At 31.7% G+C, this 22,632-nt stretch overlaps 3 protein-coding genes across 3 annotated transcripts; 1 reads left to right on the top strand and 2 right to left on the bottom strand.

Annotated features, from left to right (window-relative positions):
- Positions 1-4,486: 4,486 nt before the first annotated feature.
- On the bottom strand, positions 4,487-4,888 carry LOC145956009 (uncharacterized). Its single transcript, XM_083071564.1, has one exon. The coding sequence runs from the start codon at positions 4,886-4,888 to the stop codon at positions 4,487-4,489; it is 402 nt and encodes a 133-aa protein (XP_082927690.1).
- Positions 4,889-8,458: 3,570 nt separating this feature from the next.
- Positions 8,459-14,554, top strand: LOC109814128 (MACPF domain-containing protein CAD1). The gene is made up of 7 exons (XM_020378479.3): positions 8,459-9,211; positions 9,965-10,203; positions 10,286-10,481; positions 10,581-10,658; positions 12,396-12,579; positions 12,696-12,859; positions 13,491-14,554. Exons 1-7 carry the CDS (start codon positions 8,954-8,956, stop codon positions 14,127-14,129), a joined length of 1,758 nt encoding a protein of 585 aa, XP_020234068.1. The 5' UTR covers positions 8,459-8,953; the 3' UTR covers positions 14,130-14,554.
- A 3,414-nt stretch (positions 14,555-17,968) lies between these two features.
- On the bottom strand, positions 17,969-20,765 carry LOC109814129 (expansin-A10). The gene is made up of 3 exons (XM_020378480.3): positions 20,088-20,765; positions 18,825-19,140; positions 17,969-18,390 (listed from the first exon to the last, which is right to left on the bottom strand). Exons 1-3 carry the CDS (start codon positions 20,215-20,217, stop codon positions 18,087-18,089), a joined length of 750 nt encoding a protein of 249 aa, XP_020234069.2. The 5' UTR covers positions 20,218-20,765; the 3' UTR covers positions 17,969-18,086.
- Positions 20,766-22,632: the final 1,867 nt, after the last annotated feature.

Genomic DNA, 22,632 nt, shown 5'->3' with positions numbered 1-22,632 from the left:
TGAATAACAGATCATGAAATATATGAATTAAAAGAAATACATAAGAGTTTGATGATTACATTTAATCCTAACTAAAAGAGTTTAACTCCTCGTGGTAGAGGAAAATACTAGAAAACAATAAGAAGAAGTGTAGAAGAAGAAGAAGAAACCCCTAGAACCCAGTTCCCAAGTGTTTTTTGGACTTCCTGCTTTATTTCTTCGCTTCTTTTTGTCTTTGATCCCCTTCTTTTTATTTTTCAACCTTATATATGTGTTGGAATTAAAACAGGGCATGGAGGATAGAGAAGAAATCGCTCAACGCCTGGGAAACGGTTGAGCAGTTTGGAGAATTCTTCACCTTGAAGAAATCCATAGGGTTAAGCCCTTTTGAAGAGTTGAGCGCCTAAGAGGCCGAGACTAATTCTTCTCCATTGGACCAAACCGCTCAACCCTTTGCTCCTAGAGACCTCTACTTTTTCTAATTTCCTGAACCTGCAAAATAAGGGATCAATTAGTTACAAAAAATCATCAACTCTACATACATTGCCTCATTTTAAGATCCTTTTGATTCTATTTATATTTACAATAACTTAACTATTCTTTTTCTAAAAATTTGCTAGATAAGTGTCACAAATTGATGTTTCTTTTAGTTACAATATATATATATATATATATATATATATATATATATATATATATATGAGAACAACCCTTAGATTATAACAAACGACTTTGATTAAAAGATATTACCACAGACTTAGGAGTGTACCACCTCGTTAATAGCACCTACATGTACTTGAAATCGCCACACACGTACTTGGCCAAACCCTTCCACCCATTTCCATACTACCCTTAGTGCCTCCCCCTCTACCTCACCCTCCTCTCCCTCACCCTAGCCATCACCCACCATCTCCTCCTCTCTACCGACATCGACCCCCTCATTAAGGGTGCCACCCATGTCCATCACCTCTCCTTCATCCAAGCCATCGCCTCTCTCTTCCTCATCCTTGCCCTCTCTTTCCTCCTCCCTTTCCCCCAGATCTCTCCTTGTCCTAATCTCCGTTACCATCTGTTGAGATTTCCGTTGACATTAGTTTCTGTCTTGGTTATAAATCATTTTTGTTCTATTAATGAACTCAAACACGACAAGTATACCGACCATTCAAGTAGTAAATTTAAATCGTCTCCATAGGGACTAGTTAGGTAAAACAAGCATGTAATGACTATTTGTGACTAAAGAATAATTCCAATTTTTCATATTGTCATGCAATTCAAATAAAGGTTATGACTATTGGAATTTCAAACCTATGATATAATTAGTGTGTGTTTGGAAGGGATAGAAATGGTATTGTGATTTTGTAAGATTGTGGGGTCAGATATCACCAAACTTCACACTGATGAATCTTTGTTCTCTTGTTACATTCATTTCTTAGTCAACCCATAAGTTTACTCAAACCTAATCCCTTAGAGCAAGAGCCTAGGTGTAGATAGTGGATATCAATTCCTTGAGTACCCAATACCTACACCCGCATTACTGGTCAGGGTTTAAGACTACTAATGAGCCAAGCTCCATTCCTAGATACATTTCCCACTAGGTATTTGTTTCAGAGCTAGTTCAAAAGGTTATTTTCCAATACCCAATGGACTCTATATCAAGCAAAGGAGGATCAATCCAAAGCAAGCATTAATAATAGAAACATAACACAATAATGAATGAAACAACATATATATATATAACATTAATAACATGAAGATTACATAAAAGTTTTGCTGCTTACATCTAACCCCACAAAACAATGGGTAAAATCGCTCAAAACAATGAAGGTGAAACAAAAATAGAGATGAAAGATAAATGAAAGAACCAAAGGAAAGACCCACACACACGATCCCAAACACCAGAAATCCCTTTCTTAGCTCCTATAAGTCGCCCAATGTGTGAATGAGGGAATGAGCCTCGAAGATTTGATCAAATACGAGTTGGGGGAGACAAGATAGGGTTTACACGTCCAGCGCGTTATACTTAGCGCCCGACGCAGGGTATTCTAGAGAGGTAATTACTTTTTGTCTCGAATCACGCCTGGCGCGGATGCACTTACGCCCGACAGAATGTCTTCCAGAGAGTTTTGAATGCTCTCTACTTTGAATTGCGCCCAGCGCGGATGCTCTTGTGCCCGGCGCAATGCTGAAGTGCAGAAGTGATGCTCTTTGTGTTTCTCAGGCCCAGCGTGGGTAGTCTGCGCCAGGCGCAGGTACTCTTCTCCTACTCCTTAGCTCCTTAAATTTCCAATCCTATGGGTCTTCAACCTCAACTCTCTAACTCAATACCTGCTCAAAAAATGAGGTGTATCAAGGTATTGTTAGATAAATTTTGGGTTAGCTATATCTGCACAAAAATTGAATCAAAAAGAGAACAATTATATTGCAAGAGTGCATGGGGTGAGTGGAATTGTTCAATAATTCCTATCTAAACATATGTATAAATGAGACTTAACACCATCATAATTCTCTTTATCATTATTGTTTTCTTCATAATTGCAACCATCACCACCACCTCCACCTTCACTGCATTGCAGCCACATCACCATCATCATTTCCACCACCACCTACATTGCACCGTCACCACATCACGACCATCGTCGTTGCCACCATTTTCATTGTCACCATCATTACCATTTTCTTGTCATTTCCACCACTGACGTCATCACCACATATTAGTTTTTTTTATCAACAAAAAGAGATGTATTAATAAAGGTACAAGGGGGTACCAAAACCCATTTACAAATGATGGAAACAGAAAAATTTTTACCACCCACTTTAGGTTAGATGTAATTTTCCTATGAATAAGTATGAATTACATGTTAACCTAAACTCATATTCACATTTAGACATAAAACAAAAACCTCACATTTCCACCACTCTCATTCCTTTTAAATTCGACAACTATAAGGCATTTGATGTAAGTGTTGATAAACATATGCTAGTAAAAAAATTTGAATAGCAACCCATGAGTAACATTCCCACCACACTAAATCAATATCCTTAAGTGTGGTTGAACTCCCATTTTTTGAAATACCTATACCATGTTGAATTATACCCACATATTAAATGATATCATATCACCTAATTCTGGTTCCTATCTTGAGACTTATAAATGTTGTTGGATTTAATATCCATTGTGAAAATGAACATGTAAATCCTTTTGAATGGTTTTTCAACCAAGTCCAAATTGTGAACTTTAAATCCTGCATAATAACTTGTTGCTCAAAAATTGTATTAGAAAACACGCACTTATTTCTATAGTTCCACACTACCCAAAACACTACACACCACACAATAAACCATCTTTGTTTATCTTTTTTACTACCATCAAGTAGATCATGTTGCAAGAAATGCATATCCGGTGTAAATTTCAAAACAATCTCCAAGTTCAACCAAGAGTAACATAGTTGCCAAATCCAATAAATCTTGTTGCAAGCAAACAAAACATGAGACAAGGATTCTTGATACAATTGACAAAAGGAACAAAGCCTTCCATTTTCACTTAGTTGAATATTTCTACGGTAAGAATTGTCCATTGTTGGCAACCTATTTTGTAATATTCTCCATACAAGAAAGTTGACTTTTGGTGGCACCGTTAATTTCTACACTAAGGATAGTAGCTCGTTGTATGAAGATCCATCTTTTACTAAAAGTAAAGTTAAATATGTAGTTTTAACAGAGAATGCCCCTGACCCACCTTGCAACCAACACGAACTATCATTTGTTCCTTTTTTGAAATTGACACTGTCCAATAGCTCTACCAACTTTTTCACCAAACTACCTTTCCACTCAAACCACTCTCTACGCCACTTAATATCCAAACACCATTTACCCTCCTCCCAATTTCCCATATCAATTATGGCACTTTCTTGTTGACATGAATTTAGAAACACTTTAGGGAATTTATAAGCAAGACTCACCTCACACACCCAACACTCATGCCAAAATCTAGCATTTTTCCCATTCCTAATGCTCCATTGTATAGACTTATCAAACCACTTTAACTCCTCTACGCCCCCACAAGTCTTACATAGATCCCTCCACCAAATCAACATTTTTTTCCCAAATCCTCCTTCATGATCCCTTTCCACCCATCATACTTAGAATCCAAAAGGTTACACCATAATGACCCTCTATGGTTGAATAGAGCCCACCTCCATTTTTCTAAGAGAGCAATATTAAAAAGATTAATATCCTTAATCCCTAGTTCCCTATGACTTCTTAGTTGACACATCCTCTTCCAACTCACCCAACATGTTTTACTTCTCCCTCCCTTGCTTCTCCATAAAAAAAATCTTTGAGTAAACACAATTTTATTTATAACCCCTTTTGGCATTCTATAAAATGATAAAAAGAAAAGAGGAAGTGTTGTTAAGATTGAGTTTATGAGGCATACTCAACCAAAAAAAGACAACACTTTGTCTTTCCATAAAGCTAGCTTTTTAGAGAATTTGTTAATCACTAACTTTCAAGTTTCTACTCTTCTAGGATTTGCTCCAATAGGAATCCCAAGATAGGTGAAAGGTAGAGATAACACTTTGTAGTTCATCAAGGTCACATACTTTTCCTTCAATGAGTCCTCAACACCTATGGCCCTAAGGTAGCTTTTATGGAAGTTTACTTTAAGTCTTGAAACAAGTTCAAAACATCTCAACATGTTTTTCACCAAAATCATGTTACTTAAACAAGCCTCACCAATGAAGATAGTATCATCAACATATTCTAGAAGATTAACTCCCACCTTATCTTTGCCAAAACAAAATCTTGAGAGCATGTTTTTGTCAATTGTTTCTCTCATCTTCCCACTAAGACCTTCAACTATAATAGTGAAAAGAAATGATGCGAAAAGATCTCTTGACGTAGCCCTCATTGTACTTTAAACTCTATAGATGGATTACCATTAACCAATACTGAGATTGTGCTCGAATTTAATCACCTTATCATCCATTTGATCCTCTTGTCACCAAGCCCTAACCTTTGCACCATGTAACACAAAGAGTTCCAGTCTATCGAGTCATATGCTTTTTCATAATCCACTTTGTAAACAAGACATTTTTTCTTTTTCCTCCTTGCTTCATCAATAGCTTCATTGACCACAAGGACAATATGAAAAAGAAACCTTCCTTCTAAGAATGCATTTGCCTTTGGTCAATCACTATATGCAACAATCTCTCAAGTCTAGTAGCTAAAACCTTAGCTAGAATCTTGTACATATAGCCCAACAATGAGATTGGTCTAAAGTCCCCAAGTTCTTGTGGATGATCAACTTTAATAATCAATGTAATGAATAAAGTGTTGCTTCCTCTCGCGAACACACCATGCTCATGAAACTCTTCTAAGAACATATATATCTTCCTTCATATCTTCCCAAAGATGTTTTATAAACTTGAAGTTTATTCCATCTGGTCCTGGACTTTTATAACTCTCACATTCCCACACTGCTTCCTTGATCTCCAATTCCCCAAATCTAGCCATTAGCAATTTGTTGTCCTTTTGAGATATCTGGCCAAACCTCACACCCCCAAAGTTGGTCTTTCCTCACCAATCTCACTAAATCTCTTTGCAAAGAAATTCTTTGCTTCAACCTTAACCTTGTTTGGATCCTCGACCCATGCACCTCCAATGTTGAGTCCTCTAAGCATGCATCTCCTCCTCTTCCAATTCACCATCGCGTGAAAATATTTTGAATTTTGGTCCCCCTTTAACAACCATTTTGATCTTGCTTTTTGTCTTAAAAGAGACTCATTACTCATCAAGATTTTCCAAAATTCCTCTTGAAGCTTCATTCTTCTCATAATCTTTACCTCACTCGGCTCTTGTTCCCCGTATTTCTTCTCAAAAAGATTCATTGCATTCGCCACTTTTTATATTTTTTTTCCAAACTTCCAAATATATTTTTATTCCACCACTTTAAATTCTCTTTCAAAGTATTGATCTTTTCTTTTAGAATAAATGCACTATAACCAACTATCTTTGTACCATCCCACACCTCTTTTATGAACTTCTCAAAATTATTGTCTAGAAACCAACAATCCAACACCTTAAATGATTTATGACCCCAATCAACAATTGTATTCTTTATAACAATCAGGAAATGATTAGATATATTCATATCAAGAACATATTGTGTACAACCCAAGCATAATTCCAACCACTCACTTGATACAACACTATTAATTCTACTTTTCGCTTTTCCATTCGGCCTATACCAAGAGAATTTCCTTCCCGCCAAAGGTATGTCTTTTAATTCTATCTCCTCAATGAATTTATTAAACTCCCTTCTTTCTCTTCTCCTGTGTCTATTCCTTCCTTAACCTACTCTTTCACATGACCATCACAGAATTAAAATCTCCCAACACACACCAACCCTCACAATTGTTGCTTTCTTTTATATGCTTTATCTCGTCCCAAATCCTTATCTTTTTCTCCATGTCACATGGTATATAAACATTAATAATTGTCAGTGTGCAATTTTTCTCCTTCCATATACCTTTAAGGTAATGTAACCCGACCCACAAGAAGCATTTGTGAGCTTAAAACACTCCCTACTTCATAAGCATAATAACCATTTGGCAGCCTTACTAGCAAGAACCTCCAACCAACTAACCTCATGTCCACCCCACAAAGCAAAACACAATGCCTCACTAATTTCTTCTTTTTTGGTTTCTTGTATATAAAGAAGTTGAATTTCTTCTTGAACTACTAGTTGTTTAATAAACTTTCATTTAACCTTCCCATCTAACCTTCACACATTATATGACATGAGCCTCATTGTCTAACTCTTATTTGCCCCACCTCTTGTATGTTATGGGTCATCTCAATTCCTTTTTGATCCCTCCTTTCTAATTCCACTAGCCTTTCCACGATATCTCGCTTTTGACCTTCAAACATCACTCCTATACATTTTCCAAGCTCCAATAGTTTCTTAGCTTCCACAACTTTATCCTTTAACCAAAACAATTTGTTGCAATTTCTTATACAAGTGTCAGACATCATATTATTGAACTCATAATGTAAAGCTCTTTTATCCTTCCTTTTTCAAAAAACTATTATTTTCTTTACTTGATGTCACACTCAAAATCCTAATTAGTCCTATGGTGACTCCACATAGTTGATTTTCATTTAATGCCCCATTGTAGGAAGACCCATTTTCCATCTTAATGGACTTGCACTACATTGGACAAAATGTATCATTCACTATACAATCTGTAGATAAATCTTTACACCATTTGTCATTATTTTGTTCTCCATTGTTGACCTCTGTCTCCCCCAAAACAATCCCAATTTCCAAAATGAGCTCTTTAGTGGGGTTACATGTGTTTCACATGCAAACTGGATCTTGTTATTTACCATAGTCCTTTGTCTAGCTCCACGAGAGATTAGTGATTCCTATTGGGTATTAAAACTTGGCCCCACTAAGGTTTGTGTCCTAGCATAGTCTTTAGTTATAACGTGATCTTCACCCACTCTCTCCTTCGCAAAAACAACCACATATTAGTGAAGGTAGTAGTGGTGATGATGATGGTAACGACAACAATGATAGTAATGGTAATAGTACAAGTAGTTGTGGTGGTAGTAATGGAAATAGTGGTAATGTGGTGGAGGTGTGGTGGTGGTGGAGGTGATAAAGTTAGCAATATAGAAATAATTACGATGACAATAGAATGTGATAACTTTTTATATAAAATTTTAATTTAAATAATTAATTTTAATATAAGAGTTGTTATTAGTTGTTCTTATGTTAGCAAGTGTTCTCACTTAAGTCTTATATATATATAAAAATGTTAGTAACACACTTTTTTCCAATCGGATGAAATTTATTAGAAGACACAAAATGTAGTGAGTCATACACCCTATTTAATAAGCTCTTGATTTTGTAATTTTGAATAATTTCTGACCAATAAGAATGAGTGTATTAAAAAGAATATATATACTCTCTTTATTTTTTATCATAAACAAAAATAATTAATTTTACACATTTTAAGAAAGTTAGTTATTTTATTTTCATAAGATTTTTTTAAATTATCCTTGTTATAAATATAAAAAAATAATATATTTGAATGGTCATATATTATAGAACACATATTTTTGAAATAATATCATTTGTTTACATTTAAGAAAAAAGTATATTTTATTATAATAAAGTTATACTAAACAAGTGATGGAGTATATATTAAGGGTTTAATTAAAGTGAAGTAAGTTCGTATGAACCGATATACCAAGCGGTGGTAACTTAACCCAAGTCTTAATTATTTAAAAAGTTGAAGAAAAATAAAAACAAAAAATGAGAGTCTGAAAACAAGTGCATGACTTGATACTTGGACGCACATGCTACGACCAGGAATGGACGGTCAAGATGTTAGGCAAAATAACACGCAAACGTTTCGATGGAAAGTAAATTATGATTGAAACTGAAGTCAATGCTTCTTTGGACAGACAAAACCACAGAGTCTCCCAAGGTAGAAACTATAAAGAAAACAACTACTACACTGTGCGATAATGTCAATATAGAGAGAGAGGTTTTCGTTTTACAGAGAGAGAGAGAGAGAGAGTCAGTGACAAGCACCAGAAGAAGTAGCTAGCACCCAAACCACGCCAGATTTTGGATAATATATAATCTAATCTCCATCGCTCTTAGATCCATTGAGTTTGTTCTTTCACATCATGATTTTCACCGCGTCAACCGGTTGAGCACACAGAATAACAAAGAGTTATCAAGAAATGGGTTTGATCACGACCCTTCCATGAGTCACATGCCCTCATAGCTCAAGAGTTAAAATCGCCTTCTTTTTTTGTGTGTTTGTGGAATTTGTTCATGTGGGTCATTCTGATTCCCTTCGATTGCGGAGATAATTTACCTTCTAGTTCCTTCAAGAATTGGGTTTTCTTTGAAAGAAAAGTCTTTTTGAGGTGGCTCAGCTAATTTTAATGAGCCATGGGGGAGCATGTAGCAGCGTTGCACACTGCTACCAATGCTTTGCAAGCATTAGGGAGGGGCTTTGATGTGAACTTTGATACGAGGTTGCTTTATTGTAAAGGAGTTTCAGGGTCTAGGGTAGTTGAGATTGATGAAGAACACCGTAGGGAGCTGTGGTTGTACGAGGATTTGGCTGTTCCTGACGTTTCCAGGGACATTGGAAGCTCTCAGGAGCCTATGGTGCGTCAGAGTTCTGGAGTACGGAGTTTCCGAGAGGTGAATTTTATGACTGAAAATTTTCTGTTTAGGATTGATTTTATCTTGTTTCGTGGAAATTGTTTCCTGAATTTATTTCAGCATGTTTGTTGTTCAGTTATGTTTAATTATTTGTGCTGGTAGAGGACATATCTATATTTTGTTTGGTGAATTTGACAATGGTTTTGAGTGCCCTTTGTGATTGTGGAGAAGAGATGGTCCTGGTGTAGTGAAATTTGTGGTGTGGAATGGCTGCTAGCAATGGATCTTTAAAATGCCTCAAAGTGATATTCTTGAGGATGGTTTTGCTTGTCATGTGTAATATGGGATTTAAGGGAGGTGAGGGTTAAGAAATGGTGCTTGAGCATTTTTCAATTATATACGCATGTAGCTTAATCTAAACTAAAATAATCAAGGGAGGTACTATCTTATGATAGGTAGCTTAGCTTTAGCATGGACACTGAGACATTAGCAATGGCAGAGAGTGGTTCCTTTCCACTTTAGAAGATTTTCTTGTTGGGCAGAAATTTCCAAATTATATGTACTACTGAGTACTGACACTTATCTTATATGCATCCATTGTTTTTGTTAATTGTTTTCGTAATACTCTGGTTGATTCCTTGGTATTTTGCATGCATCAAATTTTTGAGACAAACAAACTATTATAACCATTATAATTTCAGATTGCGATGTACTAAAGAACAAGAGTCATACTAGACTGTTGTGCCCCAGCAATGTATTCTCAAATTTATGATAGTTCTGCTGTTACTGCAGATGGTGGAATACTTTAATGATAGGGCAAATATATCAGGGAGCTTTCCTCTTGGGAGCTTTAACTCTGCATTTAGCTTCACTGGTTCTAAACATGTTGATGATGCAGCCACAAAAACTTTGTCTTCAGATGGGTTTTACATTCCTCTGGCAAAGGTTCAGCTTAAAAAATCCCACTTAACGTTGCAAGAAAATGTCAAAAGGGCTGTTCCTGCCAATTGGGACCCACCGTCCTTGGCAAGGTATGCATATATAAGTTATATACATAATTCTGTAACAAAGATATTTTGAGATTGTTCCTGACTTTTAATTACATTTTGACAGTTTTATTGAAAATTTTGGAACTCATGTTATTACGTCAATAACTATTGGTGGTAAAGATGTTATTTATGTTAAACAACACCATACTTCTCCTTTGTCAAAGCTGGAGATGAAAAATTATATTCAGGATATTGGAAATCAGAGGTTTTCTGACATCAATAGCCATACAAGTTCAGGGCAAACAAAATCCAAGGATAAGGCTAGTTCATCTCAATACCCTTTTCTTGCATAAATTTATTTGATTCAGGCTCATGATAACTATAAATAAAATGCTTGATTATTTTTACATTTTTTGCAGGGTGTTGATCCATTTTCATTCAATAGTCAAGGGGTTTACCCTCAACCCACAACTGCAACATATCCTACTGGGAAAGAAGTATGTAATATATGTTTTACTATTATGTTTTTTTTCCAAGCCAACTGGTGTCATGTGATCCATGTAGTCGACCTCACTTAGTGGGATAAGGGCTTTGTTGTTGCTATTATTATGAACTATTTTATTTATAGCATAGTTTATACAATTATATCCAAAATCATGGTAATTTAAATGTTGATGAACCATTTTTCTGAAGTAAACTGTGGTATATTGTCTTATGATAATCTATAATGTCTTTAGGCATAGAAGTATACAAGGTCTTAGGTTCATCCCCATTGTGGGCTTCACCAAGAACCACTAACATGATTATTTCCCCTCCTAACATGTAAAGCCGATTTCAATTTCCTCGTCCATTTCTGAATTCCTTGACCATGTTGATGTGCAAAACCAAAAGCTAAGCTAGTCAATATCTGCATTGCATATACAGGTATTGGTACAATGTTGGAGATGATGCTGGAATTGCACAGGGATATGACATTTCCTAAAAATTTAGGATGTGCTTTTGACGTAATTCAACATGATTTATATATACCATCTCACAAAACATTTTACAAACACACAAGACATCTTAATTTTTTTATAAAAAAAAAAATAGTTGGCCATTCCATTTCCACAGTTGAGGGGAAATTGAAGAAGAGAGCTTATTTTCAACATTTAGACATTAGTGACCCAATAGAATACTATAATTTATCAATGGGATGTTGATTTTGTAAAGTATCATGTGTCACCGGTACAAAGAGATTATAAGTATATTAGTGCTTCCTAGGTAATAGATATTTTGTGTATTTCCTTCCTTCACCCTTTTTTTGAACTACCTTCCCTTTTGTGTCATTAAGGTTTGAGAATGTGTGAGCAAATTTATTGGGATTTGTTGTATCTGAGATGGATTGAAATCAGGTCTGTTGGTCTTGGTCTTCTCTCCAAGGTCTCAAGTAAGGAGGGACTTTATTTGTGGTAGAGACTTTTGTCAATTAGTAGTCCTATTGAGCATAAAGAGAAATGATAGGAAGAAGAGTGAGAACATACCTTTGTAACAGAGTTTTGGTATTTGTAGGTGCCGTATGGGTAACTGAGAGGAATGGTAATCTCTATTTGTGATTGGTATTAGTTGTTTTGAGACTTTATCCTCATTTAGCTTTATGGGCTTTCTTATTAGGCTGCTTGTCTTTACATACTTATCCAATGGGAACATCTTCCTTCATTTAACTTCATCTGATGGATTTAAAATTTAAATCTGACAATCCTTGTTTGCTTTGGTGCACATGGCAATGCTAAAATTAATACAATGGTGATAAAATGTCACTATTTTAGAACCAACCCCACTGGCAATATGGAGCAACTCTTCCTCAGGATCTCCATTCATGACCAATCTTTTTCAGCTATGAATGGGAAATCTGAATGTGTCATCTGTTTTATTTCTTTTGATGTAATTTCTTCAAATCTGGTTCTAGTGTTCTACAGATGCCTGCTAGTTTTTTTTTTCTTCTCCTTGATATTTTGGAATATGACCTGCATCACATAGTGCGTTGAACTCTGGATAGGGAACTATGTGTCAGCATGCAGCTGAATTGGGAAATATTCATACTTGTTAACAAGAAAGATACTTGCTTGTCTATTATGGTTATTGATTGTTAGTAGCTGGCTGGTTTGTTGAATATCTTTGTCAATTCTGTCTAGAAAAAAGTCTTCGTCAAGTCTTCTTTTTTCTCTTAACTTCCTTGAATACTTATTGCTCAGGATGTTACAGTCATTTTTAGAAGAAGAGGAGGAGATGATTTGGAGCAAAACCACAATAAATGGTTAAAAACTGTCAAGTCCTCCCCAGATATCATTGAGATGACTTTCTGTCCTATAATTGATCTCCTTGATGAAATACCTACCAAGGAGCATTTGATTCGTGCCATTGGTCTTTATCTTGAATGTAAGTCAATTTATCCTTTATTTTTTATTGTTTACAATTTTTCATATTGACTTTTAGAGTATAGTCTAATATCAGTTGTGCACTTCTTCTCCCTTTTTCAAAAATTTTGCGTGCAGATAAACCTCCAATTGAAGAACTTAGATATTTCCTAGAGTTTCAGCTTCCTTGTGTATGGGCTCCTTTACAAGACAGGATACCTGGTCAACAAAGGAAGGAACCTGTGTGCCCATCTTTGCAATTCAGCATAATGGGCCAGAAACTTTACGTCAGTCAAGAACAGGTAAAAGGTCATTTTGGCATTTTGCTTCACTCAGAAACTTATTCCATGACAACGATTCTTTTAAAGAAATGTAAAGTAATTACTGTTTGTGGGTACATACGGCAGTTCCCTTCTTTTGTTTTCAAGCTTTTCTTCCTTGAGAATGGGGGCATTAGGTTTATTATTGTGTGTTTCTAAGCAACTTAACCAAGATATGATTCTAAGAATTGATCTGCTAGTGCCTCTAGCTAGTAAATTGTCTTCAAGTCTGGGGAATTTAATAAATTGAACCTTTCATTACGTATTTGTTTATCTGAAAAGAATTTATTTATTTCTTCGGTTAATATCCTTTTCTTTAACATCACATGAAAAGAATGTTTCCTTAAAAGTTGAAACATGATTGCCACCACTATACTTCTGCACAACATTATAAATTTATTATACCTCACGAAATGTATTATTTAAGAAACACAATCAGTGTAACTGGTACACAGATTCAAGAAATTTCCTGTGGCATTGGTATTTGGTGACTAAGTTTCTATACTCATTGGCTACTTGCGTTAGTAAGAAGTCTTCAAACTTTAGTGAAACTGTGAAAAATGGCACACAGCATATCAATTTTACTTTACATTGTGGTTCTCTTTGAATGTAGATTACCGTGGGACGTAGGCCGGTAACCGGCTTACGTCTTTATATAGAAGGAAGCAAGCAGAATCGGCTGAGCGTTCATGTTCAACACTTGGTATCCCTTCCGAAAATCCTTCATCCATATTGGGACAGCCACGTAGCCATTGGCGCGCCCAAGTGGCAGGGACCCGAGGAGCAAGACAGCCGGTGGTTTGAGCCAGTCAAGTGGAAGAATTTTTCTCATGTAAGCACTGCACCAATCGAGAACCCTGAAACCTTCATTGGAGACTTCTCCGGCGTCTTCATAGTCACTGGAGCACAACTTGGAGTGTGGGATTTCGGTTCACGCAATGTGTTGTACATGAAGCTCTTGTATTCAAGGTTACCCGGCTGCACAGTCCGGCGATCACTGTGGGATCATGTCCTGAACAAGTCGCCAAAAACACTGAATAATGCTGGAAACACCTCCAACCCAGATAGTAACTCAGCCCTTAGTTCTAGAGAAAATGCCACAGGGAACAAGTTGGTGAAGTATGTTGACTTGTCTGAGATGATCAAAGGACCCCAAGACCCTCCTGGCCATTGGTTAGTCACTGGTGGAAAGCTTGGTGTTGAGAAAGGGAAAATTGTTTTGAGAGTGAAATATTCATTGCTTAATTACTGATTCCACCTTCCAAGTTTCTGCATGCAGTGGTGGCCTGTGTTAGAAGAAGCAGTGTTTTAGGTGCCTATAATTTGACCTTGTAAAACCATTTTGTGGTTTGATGATCTGAGTTGAATAGGAAGCTTTTACTCTTAGTTGATTATGATCCGTAGATGCATGCTGTGATGTGATGTCCATATCTCATAGGAGTTAGAACCTGTTTCCACCATGCCCCATTTTAAAGTAATGTTTATATCCATATAGCATTGAGAATACAAACTGACAAAATCCTTTGCTTCACCTTTCTCTCTACAACAAAACAAGAGGGTTTCAGAAAGGGGAAAAGAAGGTTAGTGAAGTCTTGAACTCTCTTATCATCTGTCGTTTTCTTTTGTGAGATATTCCTTAACGAGTTATGCATATGCTTGTGCATTAGCAACTAACAATACTATTCTGAAACCTTGTGTGTTGCAAAGTATAACTTGTTTAAATTCAAGAATCCATATACTTTAAAATATTACTTTTTACAAAATGCGTCTTTGTTTACTAACGTAATTAAGTAGTATATTCATATTAATATTCAACATTCTAATTTTATATCAAAGCAAATGAAAGAAATAAAGTAAAAACGCAACTCGATACTTGGACTCATCCTTAAATGTTTGTATTTCGCACTTACATTATTTTATATTATTTTTTTTTTTTGTGTAAATGAGGGCCAAAAGCCCAACACAAAACTAAACATGAATTCTACATGGTATGGATAATGACGATAATGAGCTATACCTTAAATAGCTAGACACGATTATAGACAAGGTTATCTTTTCTTTTTTTTACCAATATTTTTAAGGCTAAAAATAGAATCTAATAAATAAATTTACTATTTTCCTTTCATAAGTTTTTTTTTATTCTTTATCGTAGATCTTAACAAGTTTGTAGTTATATATATATATATATATATATATATATATATATATATATATATATATATATAAAATGATAAAGTTCTAGTATTGTAGAATTTTCTTTTCAATGATAATGAATATAAAGATCTTAACAAGTTGATTTAACCGTTAAATTAAAATACATATAATAAGTATGCAAATCTTTTTTTTAGAAAAAATTAAAATTATTTGATATTTCATTATAAGAATTCAAATTAACGAATAATCATAAAAATAATTTATATATTAATTTAAATATATATAATAAAGTATCATATAATTTTAAAAGTTTTTAAAAATTTGTAGATTGTACATTAAAATTTTTTAGTTTAACAATTAGATTATTAAAATATGATGTACAATATCAGTTATTAAGTAGAGTAAGTTTACTAAGATTTACTCTTAGAGTAAGGGAATTTCTCTCTCACACACACTCAAGCCCACCGATTAAAGTTCATATTAGGTTGTGTGACACGTATGAATTACTCTAATACGTATATAAAATACAACATCGACATGGACAGTTTGACACGATTAAAGTCCAAAAATATAGAACACGGGGACACAACCTCTCTGTACATAAGGGTTTATCAACTTACACCCACTTGCCTTTTTAGAAGAATTAAGTTGACAAGTTGCACCTTTGTACATTTTAAAAAATATTATAGTTATATCTTGTTAATATACTCATTCTAAAAAAGAAATGGGTGTATATTGACAAACTCCATAAATATTTGCTAACTTACATCCACTTGTTTTTTTTAGAAGGAGTAAGTTAGCAAATTATAACTATGATTTTTTTTTAAATGCACAAAGATGTAACTTACTAACTTACTCCTTCTAAAAAAATAAGTGGGTATAAGTTAACAAATGTTTATGAAATTTACTAACACACACCCACTTCTTTTTTAGGAGGGTTTAGGGTTTATTTTAAAAAATATTGTGGTTATATCTTGTTAATATACTTCTAAAAAAAGAAGTGAGTGCATGTTAGCAAATTTCATAAATATTTGTTAACTTACACCCACTTGTTTTTCTAGAAAGAGTAAATTAGCAAGTTATAATTACAATTTTTTTAAATGCACACATGTATAATTTATTAACTTACACTTTCTAAAAAATAAATGGGTGTAAGTTAGCAAATGTTTATGAAATTTGCTAACAAACACTCACTTCTTTTTAAGAATATATTAACAAAGTATAACTACCATATTCTTTCAAATGTATTTAGGTATAACTTGTTATCTTACTTATTCTATAAAAAAAAAAAAACAAGTAGGTATAAATTGACAAACTCCTATATATAAAAAGGTTGTGTCCTTAGACTTTAATTGTGTCAAACTATCTATATTAGTATTATGTTCCATATCAATTTCAAAGTGTTCCATACGGATCATGCAACTTGGTATGAATTTTAATGTGATAAAAATATAACAAAAATAAAGCTATTTGATTGAATGAAACTTGAAGAGATTGGAAGTTAATTTTGAGAGATTTAGTCAAAAAATAATAAATGAAGATATTATTATTATATTATTTATCATTACTATTTTAATATTTAATTAAAAATTATAAATATATAAGAGAGAGATCAAATAACATCGATATAACTTTTATTAACTATTAAATCATTTAATAACTTTTAATAAAATGATTATTTTTGAAAATTTACGGTTAAATTAAGAGTTCTTTACTCCTATATGACACACACACACATATACATATATAAAATTTGATATATATAATCTAAGAGATATGAACTTTCAATCTAATGGTTGGATTTTCAAATTTCACATTTAATATAAAGTTATTGAGCGATGTAACACTTAGTAAAAGTTACACCGGTATCGTTTGAACCATCCTCATATATATATATATATATATATATATATATATATATATATATATTAAAATATAAATACTTTGATTATTTTTAAATTGTTGTTCAATTTTAATAAATTTTGACATAATCATGTAATATGATATGAAGTTATAATTCAACAGTTTGATTAAAAAAATTCACATCTAATTTTAAGTTATTGCGCGGTGTAATAATTAATTAAAGTTACACTATTTTCATTTGACCCCTTTACATATATGAAGAAAGATCAAATAACATCGGTACAACTTTTATTAACCATTACATTGTTCAATAACTTAAAATGATTGTTTTTCAACACTTTATATTGAAAGTATCCTTACCTCTGAATTATGTATACAAAATTTTATATTAATAGAAGATGATTTGATATATCATTCATGTAGATCAAAATTAACATAATATATATATTTTAAAATAATATACTAAAATAAAAATACTTTGATTACTTTTATATTATTGTTCAATTTAATAAAATTTGACATAATAATATAAGTTAATATAAAATTATAATTTAATGATTGAATAATTATCTTATATATGTGTATGTACTACATTCTTGGCATGACTTCATATGTTTGTAAAAACAAAACAAATTCTTAAAATCTTCTTCCTCCTCTTTATAATTCTCTTTTGGTTACATATCAAACTACACTAAAGAGTGACTTTCTCTCACTTTCCTCCTATGTTGCTTTCTTTCTTTTAAATTAAACACAGTGTTAAGTAAGGTTTAGGTAGTAGGTTCAAATATTGTAGATGAAAAAAATTAGTTAAAAAAGAAGACATAAAGAGTAATCAGTCAAATTTGTTATTAATAAATACTTCATTCTAAATAACATGGTTATTAAATAGACAAACAAAATGTTTTTGTCTGTTTGTCAATTGTTAATGCTAAAGAGATTTGTCTTTACTTGTTTATGTCTGTTTGTCATAATATATATATACCAGTATTTATGTGCATTAACTGGAAAGTAAAAACCGCAACAACAAAAAATGTAAAACAAATGCTAGCTAGCTTCGAACTTCACACAATGAGATACTATCAAATATGCATGCACTTCATTTATTATCTATAATCAATCTTACAATCGTGCTCAAAGCACCCACGTCAACTTTTGTCAATGGTTACATACAGACAGAGACAAAGAAGTCAACTCAAAACTGACGACCAACAAAACTCTGTCCAAATTTCCAATTCGCAGGTACAACATTGAAATTGGTCAATGATCGACCATCACTAGTTGTGACTACAAAGGAGAGGCTCTGGCCAACGAAATATGTGTTGCTTTGCCAATTCTGACCCCAGTTTCTTGACATTGGTTGCCACCCAGTTGATGAACCTTTTATTGACACTGCTTTCACATCTCCTGCACCTCCCACATTCGCTACCAACACCATGTTGAAGTATGGATTGCCATTCATGGTGAACCTTATCCCTCCCCTCCTCACACACGTCACCCTCCAACAAACAACTAACCATGTTAGAACAAAAATATTTTGTTCATATTCATTAACTACATGTCTCGAAACTAAACTCCAAGAATAGTTGCATCAATTTTGCCAAAAAATGTGGAAGCTGTAAATGCTAGTTTCCAGTAATAATTAAATGTAGAAAATGCCACGCCAAGGTCGACTTGTGATGAGATTGAGATAGTATCCACCAAATTATAAGTTATAACATCATGGTCGCCATTGCACACAAAAAACATAGACTTTCATTGTATAAAACAATTTTATACTGATGTACATTAAATAAAACATACATATTTGTTAACTTTTATGATAATTAACTTAAAAATGACACTAACATGACCATTAAATAAAAAGTATATATAATATATTAAATCAAACAATTAATTCCTTGAAGCCTTCGTGAAAATGATGATTGATTACCTTCTGTAGAGCACAGGAACAACTCCAGATCTGTATAGAGCAATTTTGGTGAAAGCTGGCTGTGATAGATCAAAATGTTGAAGTGGGGGGTTGCACCAGCCAGGGCCGTTGGATAAGGAGTCATTTGGGGGACAAAAGTTTGTTGCAGTGACGGTGATAGGGGCTGCTCCAGGGATGCACCACTTAGGGTCATTGTGGCAAACTATTTGGAAACATGCACCACAAGTGAAACCATTGTTGAAAAGTGCAGTGCTTAATGCTGTTGTGAGCACTCCATAGTCTTGGAAAACCGAGTTTCCGTATCCGCATGCTCCTCCTAATATTTTCACGTGCATGGAAAAATGTTAGAAGCAAACACACAAAAGGATTAATTTCAAACATTTTCACGAATGCTCGTCACATAGTCAATGGAATATTGGTTTAATTAACAAAAATAGAATTTAAGGCAGTGTTATTTGACTTATTTTTTTAAAAACAATTATCTTTCTTTAAAAAGAATTTAAGTCAAACAAACATTGTAATAAAAACAACACTTATTTTGAAAATCTTTAAAAAAATTCAACAACTTGTTTTTCATAAAAGAAAAGCAAAACAAGTATTTATATATATATATATGAGAAATAATGTTAAATTGCACCTTTTTTCCTTCTATTTTCATTAATTTATAATTTTAGTCTTTTTTATTTTAAAATAGAAATATTTAGTCTCTCTAATCTTAACAATATGAAATTTTGACCTTCTAATCAAATTGTCATATATTAATTGTTAAGTTTTAACGTTTACTCATATTTAAGTGATCTGATATTTAGTAATGTAATATTTATAAATAAAAATTATAAAAATATGTAAATAATATTTTTATTAATTAATAAAATAAATATCAATCACTTGTAAAAAAATATATACAAAAAAATTTTCATGATATTTTTTAATTTTTATTCTTATATGTCCATCACTCAAAAATTCACGATGAACAAACATCAAATTAATGATACAACCAAAATTTCATATTTTTAAAATAAAATGATTAAATATCTTTATTTTAAATAAAAAGACCGAATTCATAAACAAATAAAAATAAAGTAATTATACCAAAAATACAATTTAGCCTTAAAAAAAAAAGTTAGGTGAAGTATAATTTTTTTTTAGAGAAAAAAAGGTTGAAAATCGAATATGTACATATGTTTGTTAAAACTTGTGCTTTGAGTGGTAATATGTTAGGAAATTAGGTTTTGAAGTCATGGAAAGTGAGAATTGAATTACCTAATGTCCCAGAAGCGTCTTGGCCACCATAGAATGTGGCACGTGCAGCCCCCCAGCCACCAACACCAGCTTCTTGGCCATAGCTGCCACTAGGAAGCCAAACAAGTAGCAAGACCAAAAATATCACCATTTTTGATAGTGTTCACAAAAACTTGCAAAAGTTAGGAACAAGGATCACTACTATTTGAGTAAGTTGAAGTAGGAAGGAATAGGGGAAGAAAAAGGCTTTATATAGAAGAATATTAATTATGAGTGTGTTTTTGTATCAAAATAAGTTTACTATGAAATTGTTTTAAGAGTTTATAACTTATTTTTTAAGTTAATCAAAATAGTTTATAATTTATAATTTGTTAATTTTCTTCTATTTTTTTTATCTTTATTAATTTATTTGAAAATTATTTTTACTTTTTAATTTTAGAAGTTTTTGTTTATCATACTATTTTTCCATTATTATTATCAAATAAATAAATATGTATTTTACATTAATCAACTAGTTTATTAATTAACAATTTTTTATCAAATATTTTTTTTTAATTAATTAATTTATAAACTTCAATATCTTTAAATCCTAACCTATAACTTATAAGTTTTTAGTTAGTTTATAAATAGTTAAAATATTTTTTAGTTCATATAATTTGACTTATTTTACCTTTTAATCCTTATAATTTAAAATAGACATTTTAGTTTCTATATTTATTTCTTTCAATCTTTTTTGGTTCATATAGTTTAAGATATATTTTTTACCTTATATTTATAGTACTTTAATTTTTTTAGTCCTTGTCATTTTTTTTCTTTTCTTATAACATTGTCTATTTTATGTTGACGTAATGATATGATAGAAATATTAATTCAACATCATACATCAACTTTGTGTATCTTATGTTGAATTTATTTTATTAGAATTAACTTAAATTATTAGATTCATCAATGTTTCATTCATCTTTTCTACCCTCATTTAAAACACTCATTGTTAAAACATTTTTGTTTTTTATACCTTCACAAAATTAAACACATGTACCAAATAAGTACAAAAAAGATAGTATTACAAAAAATTTATGATAATAACTTAAAAATTAAAAAATAAATAAATATAAGAATTAAAGAGGTATATCTTAAATTATATAGAGACTAAAAAATGAATAATGATAAATATAAAAATTATAAATAAATAAAAAGAAGTGAAATTATATAAATAAATAAAATAACTTTCATAAATTAATCTTACAAAAACATACATTACATAGCAGGATGTACAATATAATAGAAAATGAGGGAAAGAGTTGCACTTTCTTCTCCACGTATTGGCAAATTCCCATAATTTGGGGTTTTCACGTCGAAGGTTGAGTGGCCCAAAGTGCTGAACTATTTAAAAGAACGGTTGTTTTCATGTATATAATTAGTACTTTGCAGTCAACAACCCATGTGAACATCAAATAATAATTTATTTGCTTACATGATTTTGTACTAGTTCTTTAATATATATATATATAAAGTCGTTTTATTTTATTTTTAATTTTAAAATTTGTCCTTATATATATATATATAACTAATGTTTTATTAACATCTCTTTCGTTAGATTCGGTTTGTTTTGCGAGGTTAAAATAAAAAGTTATGGAGATTAAAGAGAAAAGGAGAAAATTATATAGTAACTAAAAAAAAGTAAGAGAATTAAAATGAAAATAATCAAAAATTAAAAGAATCAAAATAAAAAATTATATTATAGGACTAAGTATTTATTTAAATCAAGTTTATAAAAATTAAACTTGCAAACACTATAAATGTATAGGTTGGAAGTAGAAAAATTGAACCAACAACTAAGGGTGAAAATATTTATTATTATTTTTACCCTAACAGTAGATTTTATTATATATATTTTCTTTTCTTCTAGTCATAAGATAGATTTTTATTATTTTAACTCTATTTTACATAAGATAGGGTTCTTTTATTTTTACCTTATTATTATTATTATATAAAAGACATTGAAAGATAAGTATTTTATTTTTATTTTAAGAAAATTATATTGTACTTTTTATTTTAACTATTATGCTATTTACAATATTTATTTTATTATTAATTCAAAATTATGCTTCAAGATATTGATATTGATTAATGATAAGTTTAATTTTATTACTTTTAAATATTTTTATATTACATTGTTTATTTTAGAAATTATATTATTTATTATTTTAATTTTAAAATTATACTCAACATGTTTTAACCTTTATATTAATTAATATGATGAAAGAATAATGTCTATTTATCATTTTGACTTTATTTTAAACATCATTAAAATATTTTAAAAAATGTATAATATAAGATAAATAGTATAATATACAATATGAAAAATATATAATTGAAATTAAAAATATAATTAAAATATTTTATCTATAAATAAAAGTTAGAACAGTTTAAAATTAATTAAAAAATAAAATCATAAATACCAATAAATATACTTTATCAATAGAATTAATTAAATTAAAATTTATATAAATTATGATATAAATACTCCATTTATTAAGAACTTATGTTAATGACCTTTGATTTA

The sequence above is a fragment of the Cajanus cajan genome, chromosome 3 (genome assembly GCF_000230855.2).
Source record: "Cajanus cajan strain Asha chromosome 3, NIPB_CcT2T_4, whole genome shotgun sequence".
Lineage (NCBI taxonomy): Eukaryota > Viridiplantae > Streptophyta > Magnoliopsida > Fabales > Fabaceae > Cajanus > Cajanus cajan.
Note: the sequence above shows the minus strand (reverse complement) of the source record. Positions and strands in the feature narration are given on the sequence as shown.